Source organism: Arachis hypogaea, chromosome 5 (assembly GCF_003086295.3).
Source record: "Arachis hypogaea cultivar Tifrunner chromosome 5, arahy.Tifrunner.gnm2.J5K5, whole genome shotgun sequence".
In the NCBI taxonomy this organism is placed as follows: Eukaryota; Viridiplantae; Streptophyta; class Magnoliopsida; order Fabales; family Fabaceae; genus Arachis; species Arachis hypogaea.
Genome location: NC_092040.1, coordinates 5,889,234 through 5,912,657, shown reverse-complemented (window position 1 = coordinate 5,912,657; position 23,424 = coordinate 5,889,234). Strand labels below are relative to the sequence as shown.

General features: G+C 34.4%; 1 protein-coding gene across 9 annotated transcripts; it reads left to right on the top strand.

Annotated features, from left to right (window-relative positions):
- Nucleotides 1–1,390: 1,390 nt before the first annotated feature.
- LOC112800433 (DNA ligase 1-like) lies at nt 1,391–12,513 on the top strand. Of its 9 annotated transcripts, none has more exons than XR_003201393.3 (20): nt 1,391–1,770; nt 1,847–1,926; nt 2,402–6,447; nt 6,574–6,685; nt 6,798–6,914; nt 7,417–7,518; nt 7,603–7,719; nt 8,009–8,239; nt 8,333–8,427; nt 8,603–8,690; nt 8,847–8,978; nt 9,695–9,807; nt 9,921–10,022; nt 10,101–10,162; nt 10,355–10,426; nt 10,515–10,588; nt 10,657–10,713; nt 10,969–11,046; nt 11,603–11,724; nt 11,994–12,513. XR_003201393.3 is itself a non-coding variant. In XM_072196329.1 (20 exons), the coding sequence occupies exons 3-20, from the start codon at nt 5,963–5,965 to the stop codon at nt 12,222–12,224; spliced, it is 2,346 nt and encodes a 781-aa protein (XP_072052430.1). In that variant the 5' UTR covers nt 1,391–1,770; nt 1,847–1,926; nt 2,402–5,962; the 3' UTR covers nt 12,225–12,513. The 9 variants fall into 9 exon arrangements, 2 of the variants coding, with proteins under 2 accessions (XP_072052430.1, XP_025698489.1); XR_003201394.3 differs by having other exon boundaries at nt 10,647–10,713; nt 11,647–11,724; XR_011861869.1 differs by having other exon boundaries at nt 10,647–10,713.
- The last annotated feature ends 10,911 nt before the right edge of the window (nt 12,514–23,424 follow it).

The window sequence follows — 23,424 nt, the reverse complement described above, 5'->3', positions numbered from 1 at the left end:
AAATACTCTTTATCTTATTTCATTTTTAAATCTAAAGTTTCTATTTTTTGTACAATTGTAGATCGAGCACTATTGCTCGATAATATCCGCATTCTCGTTTTTTCAACATCCTCAATTGTATGACGTCATCCATCCGCTGTAGTTGTAAATTTAATTTGGCTTCACGCATAACTTTCACTTACATTTTTCTTTCTCTTCAATTTACTTATTTAATTTATATTTTTAGTCATTCTTTTATTTTTTAAATTTATTCCTAATATTTCAGGTAAAAAATAGTTTTGTCTTTTTTTTCTTATCAATTTGATGTAAAAAAATTGTTTGCTTTTTATCTTATCAATTTGATTTAAAAAAAATATTTTTTTATCTATTATGTATTCTTATTTTTGTTTACATGTCTTTATCTATAGAATGAAAAAATTTCATAAATATTTTTGTTAACTTATTGTTTTTAGATTGCTTTGCAATAATATTTTTTTAATTTTTTAAATTATTGATTAGGTAGAATATTATATTTGAAATTTGAGTACATAAACATTTTTTCTAAAATAAAATAAAATCATTAATTTTATCTACCACAATATCATTTATCTTATATATTAGACTATACCAATGTATAATGGGAATAAAAAAAATTTGGTATCCAATTTTTTTCTTCCTATTTTACCTCTGTTTATTTGTTGGTTAAACAATAAATTTACTATCAACCCACGGCATATTTTAAAACGGAAAAAACTGCTACTACTACATACTCAATTTAAAAACTAACTCCCTTTCAATAAAAAACTGTTCCAACATCAGTCATACTAACCCTCAATTAAATTAAATTACTCTTTTTACTCTTAAAAAATACAAACGAAATTGCTAATAAATAAAAAAATTGACGAAAATGAATATCAATATTTTCACATTCTTCACCATCTTCATACTTTATTGTTTAATTTTATGTTAATTTGATTTCTACTTTTCTGTATTTTTTTTTTGTTCGTTTTTCTCCTTTCTTCAATACCCTCGCTTCCATCATCTTCCATTGCCTTCAGTTGCAAATTGTGGATGATTTTACAGCAGTTATTGCTTTCACGCGTATGACATCCACTTATATTTTTTTGTTCTCTTTAATTTACTTATCTAATCTATATTTTCAGTAATTCCTCTGTCTTTTTAATTTATTCTAAATTTTTTAGTTAATATTCGAAAAACTGGTTCGAACCGGTCGGTCGAACCGGTGGAACCACGAACCGATAGAAAAAACGGTTCGAATAGATGTCAAAATCAGATAATTAAAAAATCGTCATTGACCCGTCGAACTGGCCGGGAATCGGTCGATTGAACCGAACCGTAACCCGGTTTTTTGAATTTTACCAAAACGCCACCGTTTGGGTTGAGGAACCCTACCCAATTACCCAACGTCTCAACCCTAACTCTCCAAAACGGCAAACACGTGCAACACTCCCATCAGGCCATCACCCTTCCTCTCATCATCATTGAGCTCCTCCCTCACTTTCCTCCAGCCACCAGCAAGCCACCGCCGCCGTCGCAGCTTGGAGCTTCGAAGCCACCATCGCAACGTGGTTCCCCTCCATCGTGCAGCCATGCTTGAGCTTCGAAACCACCAATCCACCATAGTTAGCCTCGCCTCGCCTCCTGCCTCTGTCGCGTAGCCATTGTTCTGCCGGCGCCAGCTCTATTCCACCGCGTCAGTCCTTTGGTCGTGCCCTATCCCCGTCTCCCCTTCTTGCTGCTGATCTGCTCTGCTCTAGCATCTAGTTCTAGGTATTAATTTCTTTTTTAAACTATAATTGTTGTTGAGACTTGAATTATGCTCTTATCGCTCGCAACACTTTCAAAGTTACGCTTCACTTAAGAGACACTCTTCAAGCTGCCAAGGATTTCCTTACCTTCGCTGCTGATTGCAGTAAGATTTTCATGGTTAGTTATTCTAATCTCCCCTTTAATTCAATTTATTTTTTTCCCAAATAATCCATCAATTTTCAAAGAGAGGTTTAATCTTTTGCAAGTTTTGAGAGGGACCAAATTATGACTAAGTTCTTCAAAACTGAGGTGGTGTGAAGCTTTGACTATATAAAATAATAATAATTAGTAAAACATTAAAATAAAGGTTCGAGAGCCTTCTGGCTAAAATAATATCATCATATATGGTATAATTGGTATTATATTAATGCACAAAAACGATGAAATTAAAGAGCAGGTTGGTGTATATTTGCATCATAGTGATCTTACTCATTACTCAGCTCAATCAATGCCACTATTTGCTCATGTTGTTTAATTCTATCTATGAATCAAGGTTGAGCTAGTTCTTGCTCAGTTCAGAAGATGTCCATGCTATTGAAGAAGATAAAAAATTATGTTCAAATTGAAAATCTAGTTGTGTATGATACTGTAGGAGGAAAGGGCCATTCTTCAAAATCCAGAAAATAAGTCGCAAATGAAAGGAATCATCAGACGCCTGTTATCTTAATGATTTTCGATGTCCTGTTTCTCTTGAATTAATGAAGAATCCTGTCATTATTTCAACAACACAGGTATGCCTGTATTTTATCTTTTCTGTAGGGATATTTATAGTTTGTATTTGAATGAGATGATGCTATTGGTTTATGTTTTAAGGGGGTTTATTTATTTTTTTTATTCTTTTATTATAAAACGGTTTTTCGGTTGAACTACGATCGAACTGGTTAAACTAATAAACTATCAAATCAGTAGCTAGAACGGTTCGATGATCGGTTCGATTTTCAGAACCTTGCGTTTTTACATATAAAAATAGTATTATATCTCTTTTTTTAATAAATTTAATGTAAAAAGAAACAAATTTTTTTTATCTTATCAGTTCGATGTAGAAAGAAAACGATTTTTTTATTTGATATGTATTTTTATTTTTTGATATATCTTTACCTATTAACGATTGAATGAAAAAAAGTCCTATAAATATTTGGTTAACTTATTTTTTTTTAATTGCTTTGTAATATTTTTTATTTTCTAAAATATTGATTATGTAAAGTATTATATTTGTTATTTGAGTACATAAATATTTACTTTAAAACTAAATTAAATTATTAATTTTGTCTACTATAGTATTATTTGTTTTGAATATTGGCCAATTTATTTGAGTTAGGAGTGTGCATGGGTCGGGTGAAAACCGAGTTTGATGTGATTCAGACCCGATCCGAAATATATACCGGGCATATTCATTAGCTCGAATTCGACCCTAGACCCGATGAAACCTATACACTTTCGGGTCACGATTATATCAGGTGAAAATCGGGCCGTTAATATTACATTACCTTGATACCTTCTTATAAGCTAGCATGTGAAAATATCCAAATTTTCAAGATTCCAACCATTATTTGACATGGTAAAATTCACTTAGAAAAATATAACAAGAACCAACTCTTCTCTAAAATTAAAGCATAACCATAATCAATATTAATATTGTCTAATAACACCAAATATTTAAATCAATACAAATAACAAAATATTATGCATTGATTAGTATAAAATCTTATGCATTTTAAACATAAAACATTAACTTATAGTCTTATAATAACTAATAACACAAAATATTAAGGTTTACAATACTTAAATTCCACATAAGAATAGCCATCATCCATTACTAATACAAAAAATATTAATTGTGTATGATGATCGGGCTACCGGGTTGATTTCGGGTGACCCGAGTAATGGCATGGACCCGACCTGAAATAATGACCGGGTCTATTTTTGAGACCCTTACTCGACCCTAAACCCGGTGAAATCATACCAAATTAGTCTCTAAAGTGTTCGGAGCCGGGCCGGATCTTCCAGTCGGGTCGGGCCATGTACACCCCTAATTTGAGGGGCATATATACAAGACGCAAGAAAGTTGGCTTAAAAACATTAATATGTTAATTTCTTAAACTATCTAAACTATTAATTATGTAGAGTATTGAGTTTGATATTTAATTATATAGAGTACTTGATTTGACATTTATTAATTTTTTAAATTATATTACAAAAAAATTAATTAATTTAATATTATTTGTTTGTCATATAGTTAACATATAAAAGATACAAAAATATCTACATCTACCAATGGTAGAATAAAAAATTCTCATGCATATTTTGTTAATTTCTTTTTTTATTTGTAATCTATTTTATATTAGATGATATTATTTTTTATTGATTTTAGTTCGATATATAACACAATAAATATAGTAATATAAGAACTTTGTTAATTACTTTTTCAAATAATTTGGTGACTTAAGATAAGAAATTTATTAATTGATTTTGTTAATCTCTTTTTTATTTTTAATCTATTTTACATTAAATAATATTATTTTTTATTGATTATTAGATAGACATATATTATTTAAATGTGGTAAGTTAAGAATTGTCTTATACGTTTTTTATTGTTTTAACCTTAATGATTATTTTCTTCTCTTTATTTTTCTATTTACTTTTCTATCTCATGGACCATGTAAGTTTTAATTTATTATTTTTTTATATATATTCTATTTTTTAAACTATTTTATTTTATTAGATTTTCTAATTTATTTTATTATATTTTTTATTTTGAAAATTTTAGAGTCTAAAGATCTCCTGTTTAAACAATTTCAATTATATGATCAAGAAATAATTCAAGAAAATAGGTTTGAATTTTGGTAATTTATTAAATCTGATTATTATATAAGAAGTTAAAAATATTCTAAACTTAAAAAACTTTTTATTAATAAAATTGATTTTGTCTAAAATGGTAGAGAGAGACAGAAAGAGAAAGAGAAAGTTAAAATTTTGTAACTAATTACAAAAATTCACCACCATCAAATAATGTTTCACTATTAATAACTTATTAAGTAAGGATTAATAAGAAGCAAACTAGAATGATAAATCTAAAGATTTTCTGTCTCTCTTTATATAGTGTTTCACTTTAAGTAACTATTTTTTATGGATAGTATTCAAATGACAAACAAAATAATAAAAAAATTCACGTTAGATTATAAAAATTAATCTCATCCTTATAATACTGGCATTATTTCAAAACATGTAAAATAAAATAATACATTTTAATTAATGTGCACAATAAAATAAATGTGAAACTTATATAGTAGCAGTCAAATATAGATAGCAATGGCTGTCTTCTGTCCCAAATTACTATATTAAATTACAACTTACATTTATAATTATTAGTTAAAAAACTTATAATTATGTATTATTTTAGTTGAAAATAATATATTTTGATATTATTTTTTTAGGATTACTTATATCAAATTTTGATAATTGAAAAAAAAAATTAAACGCTCTATGTCTTACTTCTTTTAACAAAACTTCAACCACTCATAAAAGTTAACAGAATAGATGGTTATAAGAAAAAACGAGAAAGGATAATAAGATAATATAATAATGACGATGAGATAATGACAGGTATGTGTATAGAGAATAATAGTAAGAGAAAGAATAGTGTTTGATATAGTAAGGTAATATAATAAAAATATAAATTAATAATTTAAAAAAATAATAAAATTAAAAAAATTTAAAAAGTTAAATATAAAATTAAAAAATATTTTTTACTAGTATAATTAAAATATGTTAGATGTTTAATTCATTAGATATGCAGATAATTATTTTTATCCTTAAATGAATAGTTATTTTTATTAAGGGTGAGTGGCGTGTGGCAAATGATTATTAATGAAAGTGGGGTGGCTGTCACTTGAAAAAGAAGAGAGTATTGGAGTGATGGTTATTTTTTTGAAATAACTAACAGTATTTTTTTTTTTAATTTGAAATTTGAAATTTAAAATTTGATAGGAAATAATTGAATAAGAGTTTTTAAATTTATTATTTCGTGAGTAATTTTTATTTTAATTCATATTGGGTTAAATAAGCAGCGCATTGTACACATTTTACAAATATTTTATTGGCTCTTTAATTTATTATTTAAAAAATATTCTTTTTATTCTTTTTATGCCGCACAATGACCAAACCACCCTCCGCCTTCGACGCTCTCATGTCCGGTGCTCGCGCCGCCGCCGCCGCCGCTGCCAAGAAGAAGAAATCCGAGCAGTCGCAGCAACCAACTGCTTCTTCTTCCAAGAAGCGAAAACCTTCATCCTCCACTCTCCCCACTCCAACCTCCACGCTAAACCCTAATGAAGAACCGGAGAAAGAAGGCCCTCCTCCGACCAAGACTCGCCACGTGTCTTCTTCATCTGCCTTGCAGGAGCTGAAGAAGCGCGTTCCGCAGCTGACGGCGAAGCCTTCGAAATTCGATCCTAGCTCAGTGGCTTGTTGGGAGAAGGGCACGCCTGTGCCGTTCTCGTTACTGGCGTTGGCGCTTGACATGATTTCTCTGGAGCCTGGCAGAATCAAGATGACAGATATTGCGTGCAATTTGATGAAGACTGTGATATACTCTACCCCTGAGGATCTTGTGCCTCTGATTTATCTCTTGGCGAAGAGGTAAGTGTTTTAATTCCAAGAGTGTCATTTTCATTCAAAAGTTGTGAAATTTAACTTTCATTTTAAGATTCTGTATTATTTTAAAGTGCTTTGGATGCAAATTAAGTTAGTTTAAATGCATGGTAGGGTTGCTCCGGCGCATGAAGGGCTGGAATTGGGAATTGGCGAGACTTCCATTATTAAGGCACTTGCTGAGGCAACTGGAAGAACTGAATCCAAAATCAAGAAGCTGTATCAGGTGACTCTTTTGGGTTTTGTAGTCTTTGACTGTCTCTTTCCCAATGGGGATTGTTTGATGAGTTGCCATTTTGCTTTAGGATGAATGTTTTCTTGTTGTTTGTTCTTGGCAGGACGAGGGTGATTTGGGAAAAGTTGCCAAGGAATGCCGTTCATCTCAGTCCATGATGCGGAAGCCTGAGGCTCTGACTATTAGGAAGGTTTTCAACACCTTCCGTCTTATTGCCAAGGTGAAATTTTGTCATATTTGTATGTTGTGCAATTAGCATTGCCAAGGTTTTCAACACCTTCCCTCTTTCTCAAGCTCGTGCTTTGTTATAAGATGTAGGGACATGTTAGTGTTTAGTGTTTTTCTAGAGGTTTAATTTTCTTTCAAACACCTGAGAAACAACAAAAATCCTGATCCGATCCTATTCTTATATTTAAAATATTGGAACTTGACTTATTAGCATCCTTCCGGAATATTGTCCATATCTCAACTCATTTGTTGATACTGAATCATGGTTGGAAGAGGCTTGTTTTCTATCATGACTAATTAAAGATTTTTATGTATTTTGGTCTTTAGGTCAATTCTTCTCTAATTGGTGATTATGTTGGATATTAATAGGCATATTTCGTATCTTGTAAGAGAATGAAAGACAAGGAAGATTTTTTCATTATTATTATTTATTTGGTTGAGAGCTGAATGTTGGTAGGATTCCCTCAATTTGTCCTTACTTCTAATGTATACAGGAATCTGGAAGAGACAGTCAAATGAAGAAAAAGAATCATATAAAGGCACTTCTTGTTGCTGCAACTGACTGCGAACCTAAATATCTTATCCGTTTTCTACAGGTTGAAGCTTTGCTTTATTGAAAAAATACAGAAGGCTTACTTCTCCATATTAAATATTAATCACACTGTGGGTTTGTTTTCTAGGGAAAATTGCGGATTGGTGTGGCTGAGCAAACTCTCTTAGCTGCATTAGGCCAAGCAGCAGTACAGAGTGAAGAACATTCTAAACCACCTGCTGGTATTAAGTCTCCTTTGGAAGAGGTAAGTTAATCTCATTGTGGTTGTTGAGATTTGGGAAATATGATGCAAAGAGTTTGTCTTTTGGTTTGGGTGTTACAAGGTGCAAGGAGTTAATCAGTATACAAAGCTCATTCTTGTGAGGCTGGAGTGCTGACGATGTCTATTGTGGGTTGCATTAGCATTTCAGCACTATATGATGATACAACGTTTTCGTGGTTCTTATGTATTAAGTTATAGGCTCTACCACTCTAGTGAAGCGATTCTTTCTTTATTTCCTTTTTGTTTATTTCTGGTTTCTTTTTTTCATCAGGCTGTAAAAATTGTTAAACAAGTCTATTCTGTTCTACCTGTCTACGACGAAATAGTATCTGCACTTCTTACACATGGTGTATGGAAACTTCCATCAACATGTAATTTTACTCCTGGTATTCCAGTTGGACCTATGCTGTCAAAACCGAGGAAGGGTATCTCTGATATTCTAAATTCATTGCAAGATGTGCAGTTTACTTGTGAATACAAGTATGATGGAGAGCGTGCCCAGGTGACAATTTCATGTTCAAATTTTCTGTTGGAAATATACTGCACAGTAGTATCTATTTATATATGTGCAATAACATTAACTTTATTGAGACAGGTACATTACATGGAAAATGGTTCAGTTGAGATTTATAGTAGAAATGCTGAGCGGAATACTGGGAAGTTTCCTGATGTTGTTGCTGCAATTTCAAGGTGAAGAAAACTGAGTTGGAAATATTATAATTGAGGACTAGTAACATTTTTTTGGGTCATCATTAATACTTCTATTATCAACATTCTTTGTTATGATTACATTGAAATCATTGCACCAACTGCTTCTAAAATTTCTTCAACTTAATTGATTTTGATATTTGCCATCAATGAGCAGGTTAAAGAAATCAACTGTATCATCATTTGTTCTTGATTGTGAAATTGTTGGATATAATCGTGAGAAACAGACCATCCGTCCTTTCCAGGTACACTTCATGCTGGTTCTTTTCTGTGTGGGTAATACATTCTTTTGTGCTAATAATCGCCTCTATGCTGTCTTACCTGTCTAGATGATGCAATTACTTTTATTTTATGTAAGTAGTTGAGATTGGACTTATGTTTATGACCTAATATCTTGACAGGATCTTACTACTCGGCCTCGTAAAAATGTATCTGTGGATAATATAAAGGTTGATGTCTGCATATTTGCTTTTGATATACTGTATCTTAATGGCCGAGTACTTCTTCAGGATAACCTGAAAATCCGTAGAGAGGTACAACTTTTATCTCTGCTCTGCCGATGGTTTCATTTTATTGTCTCCTTTATCTTGTAAATATATTATTATAAGGTTAGCTGAAGGTCAAACCCTAAGATGTTATTCTGGTGTTTAAGACAAAACTTTAAGGCATCAATAAGTAGTACATTCACTGTAAAGTCTAGGTTGAGTTAGTGTCTTGTCTTGGCACACCTTTACATGGATATAACTAAATATACTATGCAGTTCTTGTGTTAGGCTAATGCATTGCTAAGAGGTTGTAACTTAGTGATAAGGATTTGGTTCCACAAGTACTGTCAGTTGTCAAACTGAGGTCTATAAATATATTCTCATGGGGATGGATGGCTTTGAGCCAGAATATTGTGCAGGCGATGCAGAGGTGTGTTGGATTGAAATTAAATGTAGTACTTCGGCAGGTGTACTTTAGTTGAAAGATTTGGCATTGACCAATACCAATAGCTTATGCCCTTTTAGTAAATACTCACACAATGAAGTGGAATCCAATTCGAACTAAAGAGTTTGGCAAGACTTTTTGCTTTCTGGGGAGGTCAAGTGGATCACTTTTCTATGCTGTTTCTTAAAAGTTCCAAAGTTGTGAATCTCATGTAGATGCTGTGAACTTTTATGCCTCACTTTTAATAGGCTTCTTGAGTTCTTGTATAAACAAGAAGTAAAGAACAATATGTTGACAAGTGCTTGTTTTCTCATTGCAGCATCTTTATGCCTCTTTTGAAGAAGAAACTGGAGTTTTTCAGTATGCAACGGCAATAACATCAAATGACACTGAGGAAATTCAGAAATTTCTCGACAAAGCTGTTGGATCAAGGTCTCCTATTGATTCTATTTAATTTTAATTGTTTAGAAATTTCATCACTTCTATTTTTCCATAACCCAATTTTATGTTTAATTTTGTCATTTGGCTTGTCCCTTGAATTGCAGCTGTGAGGGATTAATCATTAAAACTTTAAATGAAGATTCTACATATGAACCTTCCAATCGGTCAAACAATTGGCTAAAACTGAAGAAAGATTATCTGGATAAGTAAGGGTGTAATATTTAACTTCTTAAGTCTCTTAAATTTTACTGGATTTCTGTTTATTCATTCTCTCTAATGTGCAGCATAGGGGACTCGATGGATTTGGTACCTATAGCTGCATTCCACGGACGTGGGAAACGTACAGGTGATCATAAAGTATACTCTTCATGATATGCTGATGCCTGTATTGTATGTTACTTTTATTATTAATTGCAGAACAGCTACCTCCAATGTTGTCTTGTCAATATCATGTATGCCATAGGAATTTTCTACATAATGCTATATTGCAGACTGAGCTCAAAGTGGTTTGAAATGAAAGCTGAATGATGTCTTGTAGGAGTCTATGGTGCTTTTCTTCTTGCTTGCTATGACTACAATAACGAAGAATTTCAAAGTATTTGTAAGATTGGTGAGTGATCGGATGTTGTTAAGTCACTGTTGAGTTCCTTTGTTTCTTAAAATTAATTGTCTTATATTTTGAAATTTTTACTGAGTAGGAACAGGATTTACTGAAGAAGTGCTCGAAGAGCGTTCTAAAAGTCTTGGTTCTCAAGTGATTCCTGGGCCAAAGGTACCTCCATTTCTTGTTCCTCTTTGAACCTGGTTTGAATCCTGCCTAATATTACTAGTGATTTTCAGCGATACTATCGATATGGAGATAAAATGAAGCCTGATGTCTGGTTTGAAGCTAGCGAGGTAAGAGTGTTGTATGCCCTTGGTAATTTTGTTCTTGTTCTCTAGTTCTGTCAATGAGTTGTCGTTTGCCATTATTGGAATACTGCACACTTCTTTCTATTGCTTACATGGAAGATATGAGGTCATTTTCTATTACTGTACTATATGCCATTGATAAGTAGCACTTAAACTATATTTCCTTAAGTATAGTGTTATATCGCAATTTAACTTGTAGGGAATACTTCTGATCATGTATTATCTTATTTATTTATTCAGGTATGGGAGGTGAAAGCTGCAGATTTGACCATCAGCCCAGTTCACCGAGCTGCAGTGGGCATAGTAGATTCAGATAAGGTACTAGAAAGTAGAAACAATTAATTGATTATAAAAACATTACAATTTTTGGTTTCTCGTTTTGGTTATTCATGTTAGGGTAAAATACTGTTTTAGTCTCTAACATTTGGGTTAAATCTTAATTTTGTATCTTCGAAATGTCTGAGTTTTTCCGAAACGTCTTATTTCGTTCTATTTTTGTCTATAGTCAAAATTAAAACTTCTTCCGAAAATATCCTTTTCCCTCTATTATTATCTTTTTTTTTTCCTTATTCTTCTATCATTTTTACTACCAAATCACTACAACCTCTGCTACAGCCACCAACCACAATTACAATTGTTGGTCACTGCCTAGAAGATGATAATGATGGAGGAAAAGGGACATTTTTTAAAGAAAAAATTTTAGTTTTAACCAGAAGACTTAAAATATGACAAGGACGTTTGTGAAAAAAAATTGACATTTCAATGTTAGAAACAAAATTAGAACTTAACTCAAACGTCGGAGACTAAAACAGAATTTTGTCCTTTATTTTTATTACTATTTTTAGTACTTGCTGCATTTAACTTTCATCGACAGGCTTTAATGGTGTATCTCTGTATTTCCCCCCTCCTCCCCTAAAGGGCATATCTCTTAGATTCCCACGGCTAGTTCGAGTTCGACCTGACAAAACACCCGAGCAGGCCTCATCATCTGAGCAGGTAAAGTATAATCTTCACAAGTTCTTACATAAACTTGTAGCATCCAAGTTGGGTGCATTAGGTCAATTGACAAAATTAATCAATTAGATAACTACTGCGGTTAATTAGTTTCATAATCTGTTGCTCTGTTGGGAAGAATGCTTTGTGATGAGCTTGTTTAGTCAACTTAAGACTTATGTGTGCAAGGTTTTGAGCATTTCTCATGTTATAATAATAGTAACAAATGGAAACATTTGATTCTTTTGACATGCTTTAATCCCTTTTTACAGGTTGCTGAGATGTATAATGTTCAAAAAGCCACTCAAACTAAAGAAAAAGAAACAACCAAACAGGATGGTAGTGAGTCACCAAAAAAACAGATTTGCAGCGAAGACGAAGATGAAGACGAAGACGAAGTCGCAGATGAAGATGTAGATGTAGATGTAATGCATATGAAGATGAAGATAAGTGAGCTGCTGTCATACACTATTGTACCAATAGAATCTCAGCATTTTTGCTGATCATCCAATGTTAGTCTAATGTGCAGAGGAAAATTCTTTACATATAAGCATATGTAGAGATCATAGTTGCTTATTTTTCATAAATTGAAAATTTAGCTTGCAATGTGGAATTGGCATTTGCGTCAAATTACATTGTTATTTGGATAATCTTGGGAAGTTTTCCTTCCTTGTTCATGTAGCGGCTAGTGTTAACTTGTATAGAAATTTTGTTTCCCCTTTGACAAGTTAAGGCTGCTTAGCAATTTGCACATGCTCTTGGCATCTTCAATTTTTGGAGCTAATTCTGTCACATGCATGTCTTGTTATCTTTTGTTTTTGAACAGTACAATGTACTTGCATTCTTTCTAACTCTTCTAGGTGTGTATTAGATATCTATGTACCCTTGCTACGTTTGGTTAGTGTATACCAAGAGACAAAGACGTTGAAACATAAATTTAGAAGACACACAAAATACATATGTACATATCTTATGTTTGGCAAAGTAAATACACAAGACACATAAAACACTAAAAAGTCCATGATACCCCTATCATTTACCTTCACCACCATCATCTAACTTTTTCATCTATCACCATCTATTTTTCTCCTCTATCACCATTCATAATAAAAAATAAATAATTTAAATAATAGAAAATTTCAATAATTTCAACAACAAATTCAATTAATAACATTAAAAACTCTATTTAATAATCAATTCAACAACTCTTATGTTAAAAAAAAAAGAAAAAATTGAGACAAGAAAGATAGACGACAATGGCGATCTCGAAGAGAAAAAGGGAGATGCGACAATGGCGAACTCGAAGACAGAGAAAGGGAGAGAAGGACTCGAAGAGGGAGAGGAAGAAAGACAGATCTGGAGGCAACAACGACAGAGGGCCACGACAACAGTGATGAAATAGCCATGGAACAAAGAAAAAGAGAAAGAGAAAAGAGTGGAGAAAGAGAGGCGGCAGTTGTTTAGTGGCAGAAAAAGAGAAAAAGAAGTGACATATAGTGGTGGTTTTGGGTGGGAGGGAGGAAAGGAAAAGAAGATCTGATGAGGTGGTTTAGAAAGAGAGGCGGCGGTTGTTTAGTGGCAGAAAGGGAGAAAAAGAAGTGACATATAGTGATGGTTTTGGGTGGGAGGGAGGAAAGGAAAAGAATATCTGATGGAGGAGGTTTGGAATGGTGGCATGTGATGACATGCCATTTTGTGCATGTCTTACTAGCAATTTTTATCTGTTTTTACTTGGTTTTCATGCATTTTTAGAAAATTAGTAAGTGCTTGGATGAGAAATTCATACTTGTCCTGATTCAATCAAACATTGTTGATTTTATGCATTTTTATGAGATTTTTTTGCAATATTTAGTTGATAATATGAGTGATACAAGATTTGATGATTATGCCAAGGCTTTGATGTATCTGTTTGGTTGATGACAGGTGAAGAGATGAAGGAAAAGAAGTAGAAAGCGCAAAATAAGCTCAAAATAAGAATTCTGGACACATTTTAAAGTTTGAGCACGCTTTGGAGTTTTAGACCACGCTTTTAAAAGCGTGGCCCATGATTAAAACAAGATGAGTGCTCCTTTGGCGCAAACGCTACGTTCCATTCCAAAGAGCGCCTGCGATAATGGAGTGAAAATTTTCGATTGGTGACGCGCACGCGTGGGAAACGCGTACGCGTCGATGTGAAATTTCTGAAGAACCACGCATACGCAAGGCTGACGCGTACGCGTGGAAATGGCATTTTGGAAGACCACGCGTACGCATGGATGACGCGTACGCATGGGACAGTGCTCTCAAGTCGAGCGCTACGTTCTCAAAGTTAGCGCTGCTATGAACGCGCACGCGCACGCATACGTGTCACGAGTTCAAATTCTGAAGGCCACGCGTACGCGTAAGTGACGCGGACGTGTGAATAGGCCAAAATGCAAAAATGGCGCGCACGCGTAGATGACGCGTACGCGTGGGTGTAAAAGCGCTCCATTCTACAATTGAACGCGTAGAGGATGCTGTTTTGATTGTTGAAAAGTGAAAACGCGGGATTAATAGAAACAAAATTGTTAGTAGTAAGAGAATTAACATATTGGTTATCATTATTATTGTTAGAAACAAGAGACTGAGAGAGTAATCTGAAAAGTGTATTTTTGAGTGTCATGAAAGGTACAATATACAAGGGGTATTTATATGTGCTAAATGAATCAGAGTAATAAAGGCATAGAATCATACAATTAATATACAGATATACTATATATAAATATAAACGATACTAATTGATCAAAATTGATTGTAATGATTCTCTAACATCCCCCTCAAACTCAAGTGAGAGATAAGGATACCAACTTGAGTTTGGATAACAAAGTCCGGAAACGAGTCGGGTGATGAGCTTTCGTGAAGATATCAGCAGTCTGATCTAGTGTTCCAACAGTAATGAGACGAACAGCATCGATAAGGATACGTTGCCGAACAAAGTGACAATCAATCTCAATGTGTTTGGTGCGTTCATGAAACACATCATTATGGATGATCTGAATAGCACTGCGGTTATCACAAAAAACATCAGTAGGGGACGACTGAGGAGCACCCAGATCTTCGAGAAGCCAACGAACCGAGATAACTTCAGCAGTGGTGTCAGCGAGAGCACGGTACTCAGCTTCTGTGCTTGAGCGAGCAGTGAACGTTTGCTTTATAGCATGCCAAGAAATGAGAGCGTCGTCAAGAAACAAACAGTAATCAGTAGTAGAACGACGATCAGTGGGATCACCAGCCCAATCAGCATCAGAGTAAGCTTGAAGAGACAAATAGGAATGGGCAAAAAAATAAAGGCCATGAAATAGAGTGCCTTTGATGTAGCGAAGAATGCAAATAACTGCCGCATAGTGAGTAGTACGAGGAGCTGACAAGAACTGGCTAAGTACATGAACCGGATAGGCGATGTCTGGTCGGGTGACAGTCAAGTAGACGAGACCGCCAACTAACTGTCGATAGAGAGTCGGATTATCCAAAATAGTGCCATCCATAAGGGTAAATCGAACATTAGGCTCAAGAGAAGTAGACTCGGTGCGACTATCTGTAATCCCAGCGCGAGCAAGAAGATCTGAAGCATACTTAGCCTGAGAGAGATAGATGTCATCATCGGTGGAGATGATCTCGAGACCAAAAAAATAGCTGAGAGAACCAAGATCTTTCATCTCAAAGGTACGGTGAAGTGAGGCATTGAGATCAGAGATACCATCAACATCATCCCCAGTAATGATCATGTCATCAACATACAAAAGTAGAAGAACAACTCCACATTCACTTTTACGAATGAAGAGGGCATTCTTATGAGGGCTAGAAGTAAAACCAAGACTACATATGGTAGTGCTGAACTTGTCAAACCATTCACGAGGAGCTTGTTTAAGTCCATAAAGTGCCTTGCGAAGGAGACAAACCTTATTAGAAGGACAAGAATATCCTGGAGGTGGTTTCATATAGACTTTCTTTTTCAAATCCCCATTAAGAAATGCATTCTTCACATCCATCTGACTGAGAGACCATTTTTTAACCGTGGCAATGGCAAGAAGAGCTCTAATAGACGTAAGACGAGCGACAGGAGCAAAAGTCTCTTTATAATCAATACCATACTCTTGCGTACAACCTTGAGCAACCAAGCGGGCCTTATAACGGTCAATAGATCTATCAGAGCGAGTCATGATCTTGTATACCCATCTACTGCCAACAACTTCCTGATCAGAAGGAGGATCAACCAAATCCCAAGTGTGTGCCTTTTCAAGTGCCTGTATTTTCTCTTGCATTGTTTGTTACCAACTCGGGTTTGAGGAGGCTTCTCTGAATGACTTAGGTTCATGTTGATGAAGGATAGTAGAAAAGCAGTGGTAATCAAGAAGATGAGGAGGTGGATTCCTTACCCTAGAAGAACGAGTGGGAGGAGGAGGCATGACGGTAGGAGCAGGATCATCGTTCGGTCTGAAATCATCAGGAGATGGAGAAGGCGAAAGAACAAGAGGCTGTGGAGGGTCACTCGAGATAGAATCTGTAGAATCATCACTAGGAAAAAGATCAACATTGGGGTTAGTAAACAACAGTGACTGAGTAGTAGGAATGGACTCAAAGGACGAGAACCGAGAAAACATGTGGTGCTCCCAGAAGACAACATGACGAGATATATGAATACGTTTAGAGAGAGGATCCCAACAACGATAACCCTTGTGTTCAGTGCCATAAACAAGGAAACAACACATACGAGTCTGAGGTTCAAGTTTACTATGTTCATGAGGCTGAAGAAGAACAAAACATACACAATCGAAAACTCGAAGAGAACTATAATCTGGGGAGGTATGATAAAGACGCTCAAAGGGAGTAACATTACCAAGAACAGAAGAAGGGAGTCTATTGATAACATGAACAGCAGTAAGAACAACTTCACCCTAAGTACGCTCAGGACACGAAAAAGAAAGGAGCATTGCACGGACGGAGTCAAGAGTGTGATAGTGTTTGCGTTCGGCTCGACCATTTTGTTGAGACGTACCAGGACAAGAAAACTCAGACAAAGTACCCTGTTCTGCAAGAAAGGCTAAGAGTTTGGAATCACGGTATTCCATAGCATTATCACGTCGAAAAACCTTAATGATCTTGGAAAACTGAGTTTTAATCATAGTAGCAAAATTGATATAGATCTGAGGTAACTCGTGGCGATTAGTCATCAAGTAAACCCAAGTAAAACGGGAATAATCATCAATGAAAACGACAAAGTATCAAGCGCCGCCCATAGAGGCAGTGGGAGCGGGGCCCCAAACATCAGAGTGAATGAGATCAAAAGGAGAGCAAGTAAGAGATGAATTATTGTGAAAAGATAAAGCAGGTTGTTTGGCAGTTTGGCAAGAAATGCAATCAAAAGATTCATTTGGAACCTGACCTAAAACACCCTGAGACACAAGAGGACGCAGTCTTTCTAAGGAGGTGTGGGCAAGACGTTGATGCCATAAGTGGAGGGTATAGGGAGAAGAAGCAGCACAGAGATTTGGCACAGGAGGAATATGAAGATTCTCGAGTTCAAACAGCCTTCCGACCTTACGTCCAGTCCCGATGATTTGACCAGTCCGAGGATCCTGTACACGACAACCAGAAATGGAAAAAGTGACTTCAAAACCCATATTAACAAGTTGACCAACAGAAATAAGATTGAAGTTTAATTTGGGAATATAATAAGTATCAGGAAGATTAAGAGTTGACTGGGATATATAGAACCCGTGTGTGTTGCATGCAAGAGGGAGCCATTTGCAGTATTGACAGAAGGTCCATTTGTAGTGGTAGACATGGACGAGAAAATATTATGCAACGGAGACATGTGATTAAAGCAACCCGAGTCAAAGTACCATGTAGAATTACCTATAGGGGTGAAAAAAGCAGCAGGGGTATTACCAGAAGTAGAGAGAAGACGCTGAAAAAGAGATGCAATATCAGATAGAGAGACAGGAGACGAGTTGAGTGGATCAGGACGTGGTGGGCGAGTAGGACAGGCAGTAATTAAATGTCCCGAGAGCTTGCAGTAACGGCAGAACAGCTGTGAACAATGGTAGCTAATATGACCTTTCTGGTGACATGTGCGACATTCAACAGAAGGACAGTCGGGGAATAGGTGCCCAGAACAGTTACAGGGTCGATAAAATTTACCCTTTCTAGCAGTGGCAGCAAAAACATCTGGCTTTTCCATGATAGTAGTCACAAAGATCAAATATAGGAGAGAAAAACGGCAATTTCGGAGCAGAAAATGAAAAATCGGAGTGCAGAATCGGAAAGAGTTCACCAAAAAATCTTAGGGAGGGTCCCACTGTCTGCCACGTCAGCTGCCACGTCGGAGGACACGTCAGCAGCCACGTCAGTAAAAAGAAACTCGTGGCGCTACGAGATTGGATGAGTAGGACACATCAGGGCTGACGGGGCGGGGTGCCATGCAGGCAGAAGAACGGAGTGGGTCGGACGCGCGGGTCGAGACCGCGGGTCGATCTCGGGTCGGGAGAACAGTGGCATAACACGTGGCAGAAGCATAGCCATGGATCTGGAGTGCTGATCCAACGGTGCTGGAGGCGTCTGGAAGGAGAACGGCTGAACGCGGACAGGCAACTTCGGGCGGCGCGTGGCGGCGCGTCCGGCTTTTGACGGCGATAATTCCGGTGGCGTTGAAAAGCTTGCAACAAGGAGAAGGCGAGGGTGGCGGCGGTGACGAACCAAAGCATCGGTTGAGACCCGAAAAGTGAGCACAAAGTATTGATCGGAAACAAACGGACGGCGACCTTCAGACGGGGCGTGGCGGCGCGTGCGGTGGTTTCTGGCGACGAAGCTGGACTCGTTGAACTTCAGCGACGAGATGAAGGCGGTGGTCAAGGCGGTGACGAACCAAAGCGTCGAAAAAGGAATGAAAAGAGAGACCAAAGAATACTGCCGGAAGAGGAAAAACAAAGGACTATAAACGAATTTTCATGGAAAAAAGAACCTAAGCTCTTGATACCATGTTAGAAACAAGAGACTGAGAGAGTAATCTGAAAAGTGTATTATTGAGTGTCATAAAAGATAAAATATACAAGAGATATTTATAGGTGCTAAATGAATCAGAGTAATAAAGGCATAGAATCCTACAATTAATATACAGATATACTATATATAAATATAGACGATACTAATTGATCTAAATTGATTGTAATGATTCTCTAACAATTATCATGAAACAAAGTAGCATAAGAAAACTTTTTTTCATCAAACATTACATGTCTAGCTAGGGAGATATATTTTACCAGTTTTATTCATGCATTTGTAACCTCTATTTTTATTATCACATCCTAAGAAAATGGACTTTTCATATTTGCAATCCAACTTTACTCTATTATATGGTCACAGAAAATGAAAACAAATACACCCAAATATATACTTCCATTAAATGTTAATCTGGAATTCTTCCAAACAAAGCTTTAAAGGGACTTTTGTTATGCAGAATTTTTGTTGGAAGCCTATTAATGATGAAGGCACCACTAGAAAATGCATCTTTCCAAAAAGACATCAGAAGAGATGCTGTGATCAAAAGAGATAATTCAACTTCTATTATGCGTCTATGTCTCCTTTCTACACTCTCTTGTTGGTGAGTGTAGACACATGGCCTTCTATACTGAATTTCTTGGCTAGCAAAAAAGTCAGTAAACAGTTTGGAAAGGAACTTCATCATGCCTTGATCAGTTTGTAAAGACTTCAAAATGCATCTAGTTTGTTTTTCCATGAATAACTTATAATTTTTAAAAACTGTAAAGTCTTGAGATTATTGATTAATAAATACAAACAAGTAAATTTAGTGCATGCATCAGCAAAAATGATATAATAATAAAATCATTTCTAGAAGAAGTTGGGGCTGGTCCCCATATATTAGTAAACACAAGTTCTAAAAGTTTTAAATAGACAATATTTGAGGTTGCAAAATAAAGCCTATACATTTTAGCTCTAACACAATGCAAAATTCACACAAAAGTGAAGAATCTTGAAAATCTGTGCAAATGAGCCGGTTATTTAGTTCAATAAAGATAAATAATAAATTCAAAAACTCTTATTCAATTATTTCACCTCAAATTTTAAATTTTTTAATTTCAAATTTTAATTTTTTAAAAAATCTAGTTAGTTATTTCAAAAAAATAACCATATGAAATCCTAATTTACTAAAACATTTCACTCCAATACTCTCTTATTTTTCATTCGACAGCCACCCCACCTTCATCAATAATAATCCCATTTCACTATCACTACTTGGTTTGCTATACGCTACTCACTCTTAGTAAAAATAACCATCTAATTAAGGATAAAAATAATCATCCACATGCCTAATGAATTAAACATCTAATATTTTAATTATATATAACTAAACTCAATCCAATCAAAATAATCATCTACATAAAAATTAAAATAACCATTCGCATACCTACTAAAATGATCATCCTAAATTGACCATTAAAATAGAAGAAGATGATGAATAAACAGAAAAAACAACTATGATCATCCAACAATTTAATTTTTATTAAAAAAAAGTGTATAATTTAACACATGAGTCTTATGATTTGATGTAACCATAAAACTGAAGAAACAAAAAATAGAAAAAAAAAGCTTGAACAGATGAATTGTGAATTGTGATCACCAACTGAAAATGAACGATATTGCACTCCATTTACGAACTTCCACGCGGGTAACGGACGTATCAATTGACAAAACACTTGTTACCCTTTTACCTTGCGTCGTCGACGTCCGGAAAAATGCACACGCTAGCTACGACGGAGTCGTTCCTGGTCTGGGTTGATGCGGTGCCGTGAGCCCGTGACAACGACCCACACAATCGACAGACGCGGCTGGACATTCGTCGGTGTGGATGGCGGCATCGGCAGGAACGTGTTAAGGTGAAAAAGGATGAGAAAGGATGCACCACCGTTGAGAGAGAGAGAATCTTCGTTTTTTTTGTTAACACCGTTCAGAGAAAGAGTTTTGATTTGAGCAATGCTAGGGAATCAAAAGTGTATTAACAAAAAATTAGCCAAATACATTTGTGTGAGTTCAAAATCTCTACGAGTTAATATATATGGATGTTTCTTCTGCTAAGTATCAGAATGTTTCTTTTTCATACTAAATGGATGTTCTTTTATATATTTTTCGAATTTTTTTGTATTGCAAATGTGAATGTTTCTATTTCTTTAAGAATTTCATATTTTTTTAATTTTATAGATATTTAATTATTTTTACTAAAATATAACTGGATATTTCTTTTGTTAAGTATTAGGATGTTTTTTTTATATTAAATGGATGTTTTTTTATATTTCTGTAATTATTTAAAGACTCTTTTTAGCTAAGGTCAAGTGTGTAGTTTGCAGTTTCTTTAATAATCAAAACGACACCTAATATCCCAAAACTCAAAAAACAACACTTGACGATAAAACGGCCGTGTAAATGGAATTCCAACGTGTTGTTGGGAACAAATTCATAAACAAGCAGCCTCTGGTCCCAGTGATGCAATATCCAACCAAAGAAATATGGTGTTTGTGATGAACACAACTAATTATCTCTACTTCAGTTTGGAATTCACGCTCTCTTTGCCCACTTTCAGCCTTTAGCTGCTTCACCGCCACTTCCTTGCCGTTGGGAAGAATTCCTCTATGCACATACCCGAATCCACCTGATCCGAGGAGGTTGGCGTCGGAGAAGCCATTGGTTGCTCGCGCCAACTCCTCATATGTGAAAGTGCTCTTTGAGAAGCCTAATGCTATGCCTGGAGAAGGAGGTGGCAGTGGCTCACCACCTGAATAGTTTGATCCAGAACCGCCACTGCTGCTCATGAAAGATAACACATCTCGTTCACGAAAGAAAAGCGGTTCTTGTCGACGGCGGCGAATCAGACGAACCAGATGTCGGTGATCCGCGGTGAATTCGATGAACCAGATGTCGGTGATAGAAGAGAAACGGGTCGCGGTGGGGAGGCGGAGAAGACCTGACAGTGAGAGAGAGGTTTATGAGTGTGATTGTTGCATTGGAGGTGGGTAGGTTAATGTGAGAGAAAAGAAGAAGGTTTTTATAGGTTTTAATTATGTTTACTTAATTAATTTTAAATTTTTTAAATTTTGAATTTAAAAAATTTAAAATTAATTATTAATATAAGTTAATGTGATTTTATTTAGTTTTTGACTGATAACCTATTGGTTCTATATACTTTTTCTTTTGATTTTTTTTTTATAACTGAAGGCAATCAATCCTAATTTATTTCAAATTTTAAATTGACAAATATTTAAAATTAATGAATTAATTATAATTTAATTTAAATTATAATTTAATTTTGTTGTACACATTATACACTAATGACATTGACTTCTCATACTTTCTCCTATCGTAATTACTAATAACACATTTATTTAAAACTTGTATAACATACAATAGGTATAGCTATGTGTTCTAATTTCTTGTACCCCACATCAATTAGCAATTCTTTATTAGATGTCATTGTCAAAGCAGTTTTAGGAGTTACAGCAGATTGATAATAGTTTTCATCATTACAATTGAAAGGAAATAACATGGAAATAAAAGTTTTAGGTACAATCAAATCAGAAAACTCATAAATGCCATATCTAGCAATGTCTTAGAAAAGAATTTGATATGAATCATGATCACGAATAATGTAAGTATTAGACCAAACTCAAAATAACATAATTATCTACTTGCAAATTTAGTCCTTGTACTAGATACAAATTTATAATTAATTAAGCCTTTAGTAAATGTATTTTTTCAAAAAAAATAATATAATAATATTAGAGCATTTACTTCAAAAATTTACAAATTATATTATATTAAATACAAAAATAAATATTTTAAAATATTTTATATTTTTTAATAAAAAATATTAGAATGAATCTAATTTAAAAAATTTATGTAATATAAATTTCAATCACAAACTTTTAAAATGTATGGATCTAATAAAATATTTTGAAACTATAAAAACCAAATACAATCATTGGTTATTTATTAAAAAAAACTTTTATTTTACTAAACATAATTTTACAAAAAGGGATCGGAAAACTTTACCAAAAACATCCTTAATCAAATCTATTAGATAGAGTATCATCCATATGCAATGTTTCAAATTTTCAAGAAACATAATTCATATATAATCCATACATCCTTATTCCAATCTATTATAATTCATATGTCGTTATTATTAACATGACTAGAACTAATCTTTATTGTCTTATTTTTTATGTGAAAATACAATTTTAAGACGAAGCAAAATGATTTATGAAACAAATATTTAGGCCAATTTGATAAAATTTTTATTTTTTGAATGTATCAAAATAGATTTTTATTTGTAAAAAATGTTAGAAGACTAATAAAATTTATTATTTTTGGTCAGGAATTGACCAATAATATTTAAAAATAAAAAATATGTTATTGAGCTTTTAACTAGATAAATATATTGAACTAATAACTAAAATTATTGACAAAAAATATAAATTTTACTAACTTTGAACTTTTCTCGTTATTTGTATTAGCATTTAAATAGTAAACAAGAGAGTGAATTATATTGGGCAAATGTATGAATGTATAAAGTTGTAATTAAATATTTGAGACTTCATCTTTTCACCCAAGAATTTGTCCATTATTTGTAATAAGTTGAGATTTTTGAAACTGTATATTATTGTGCATTGATAT

Bases quoted from the DNA above. Each gene is read 5' to 3' on its own strand.
- LOC112800433 (XM_072196329.1), top strand. From the start codon at position 5,963: ATGACCAAACCACCCTCCGCCTTCGACGCTCTCATGTCCGGTGCTCGC. The intron at 8,979-9,694 runs GTACAACTTTTA...TTCTCATTGCAG, and splicing joins ACCTGAAAATCCGTAGAGAG to CATCTTTATGCCTCTTTTGA. The intron at 11,047-11,646 runs GTACTAGAAAGT...CCTCCCCTAAAG, and splicing joins GCATAGTAGATTCAGATAAG to GGCATATCTCTTAGATTCCC.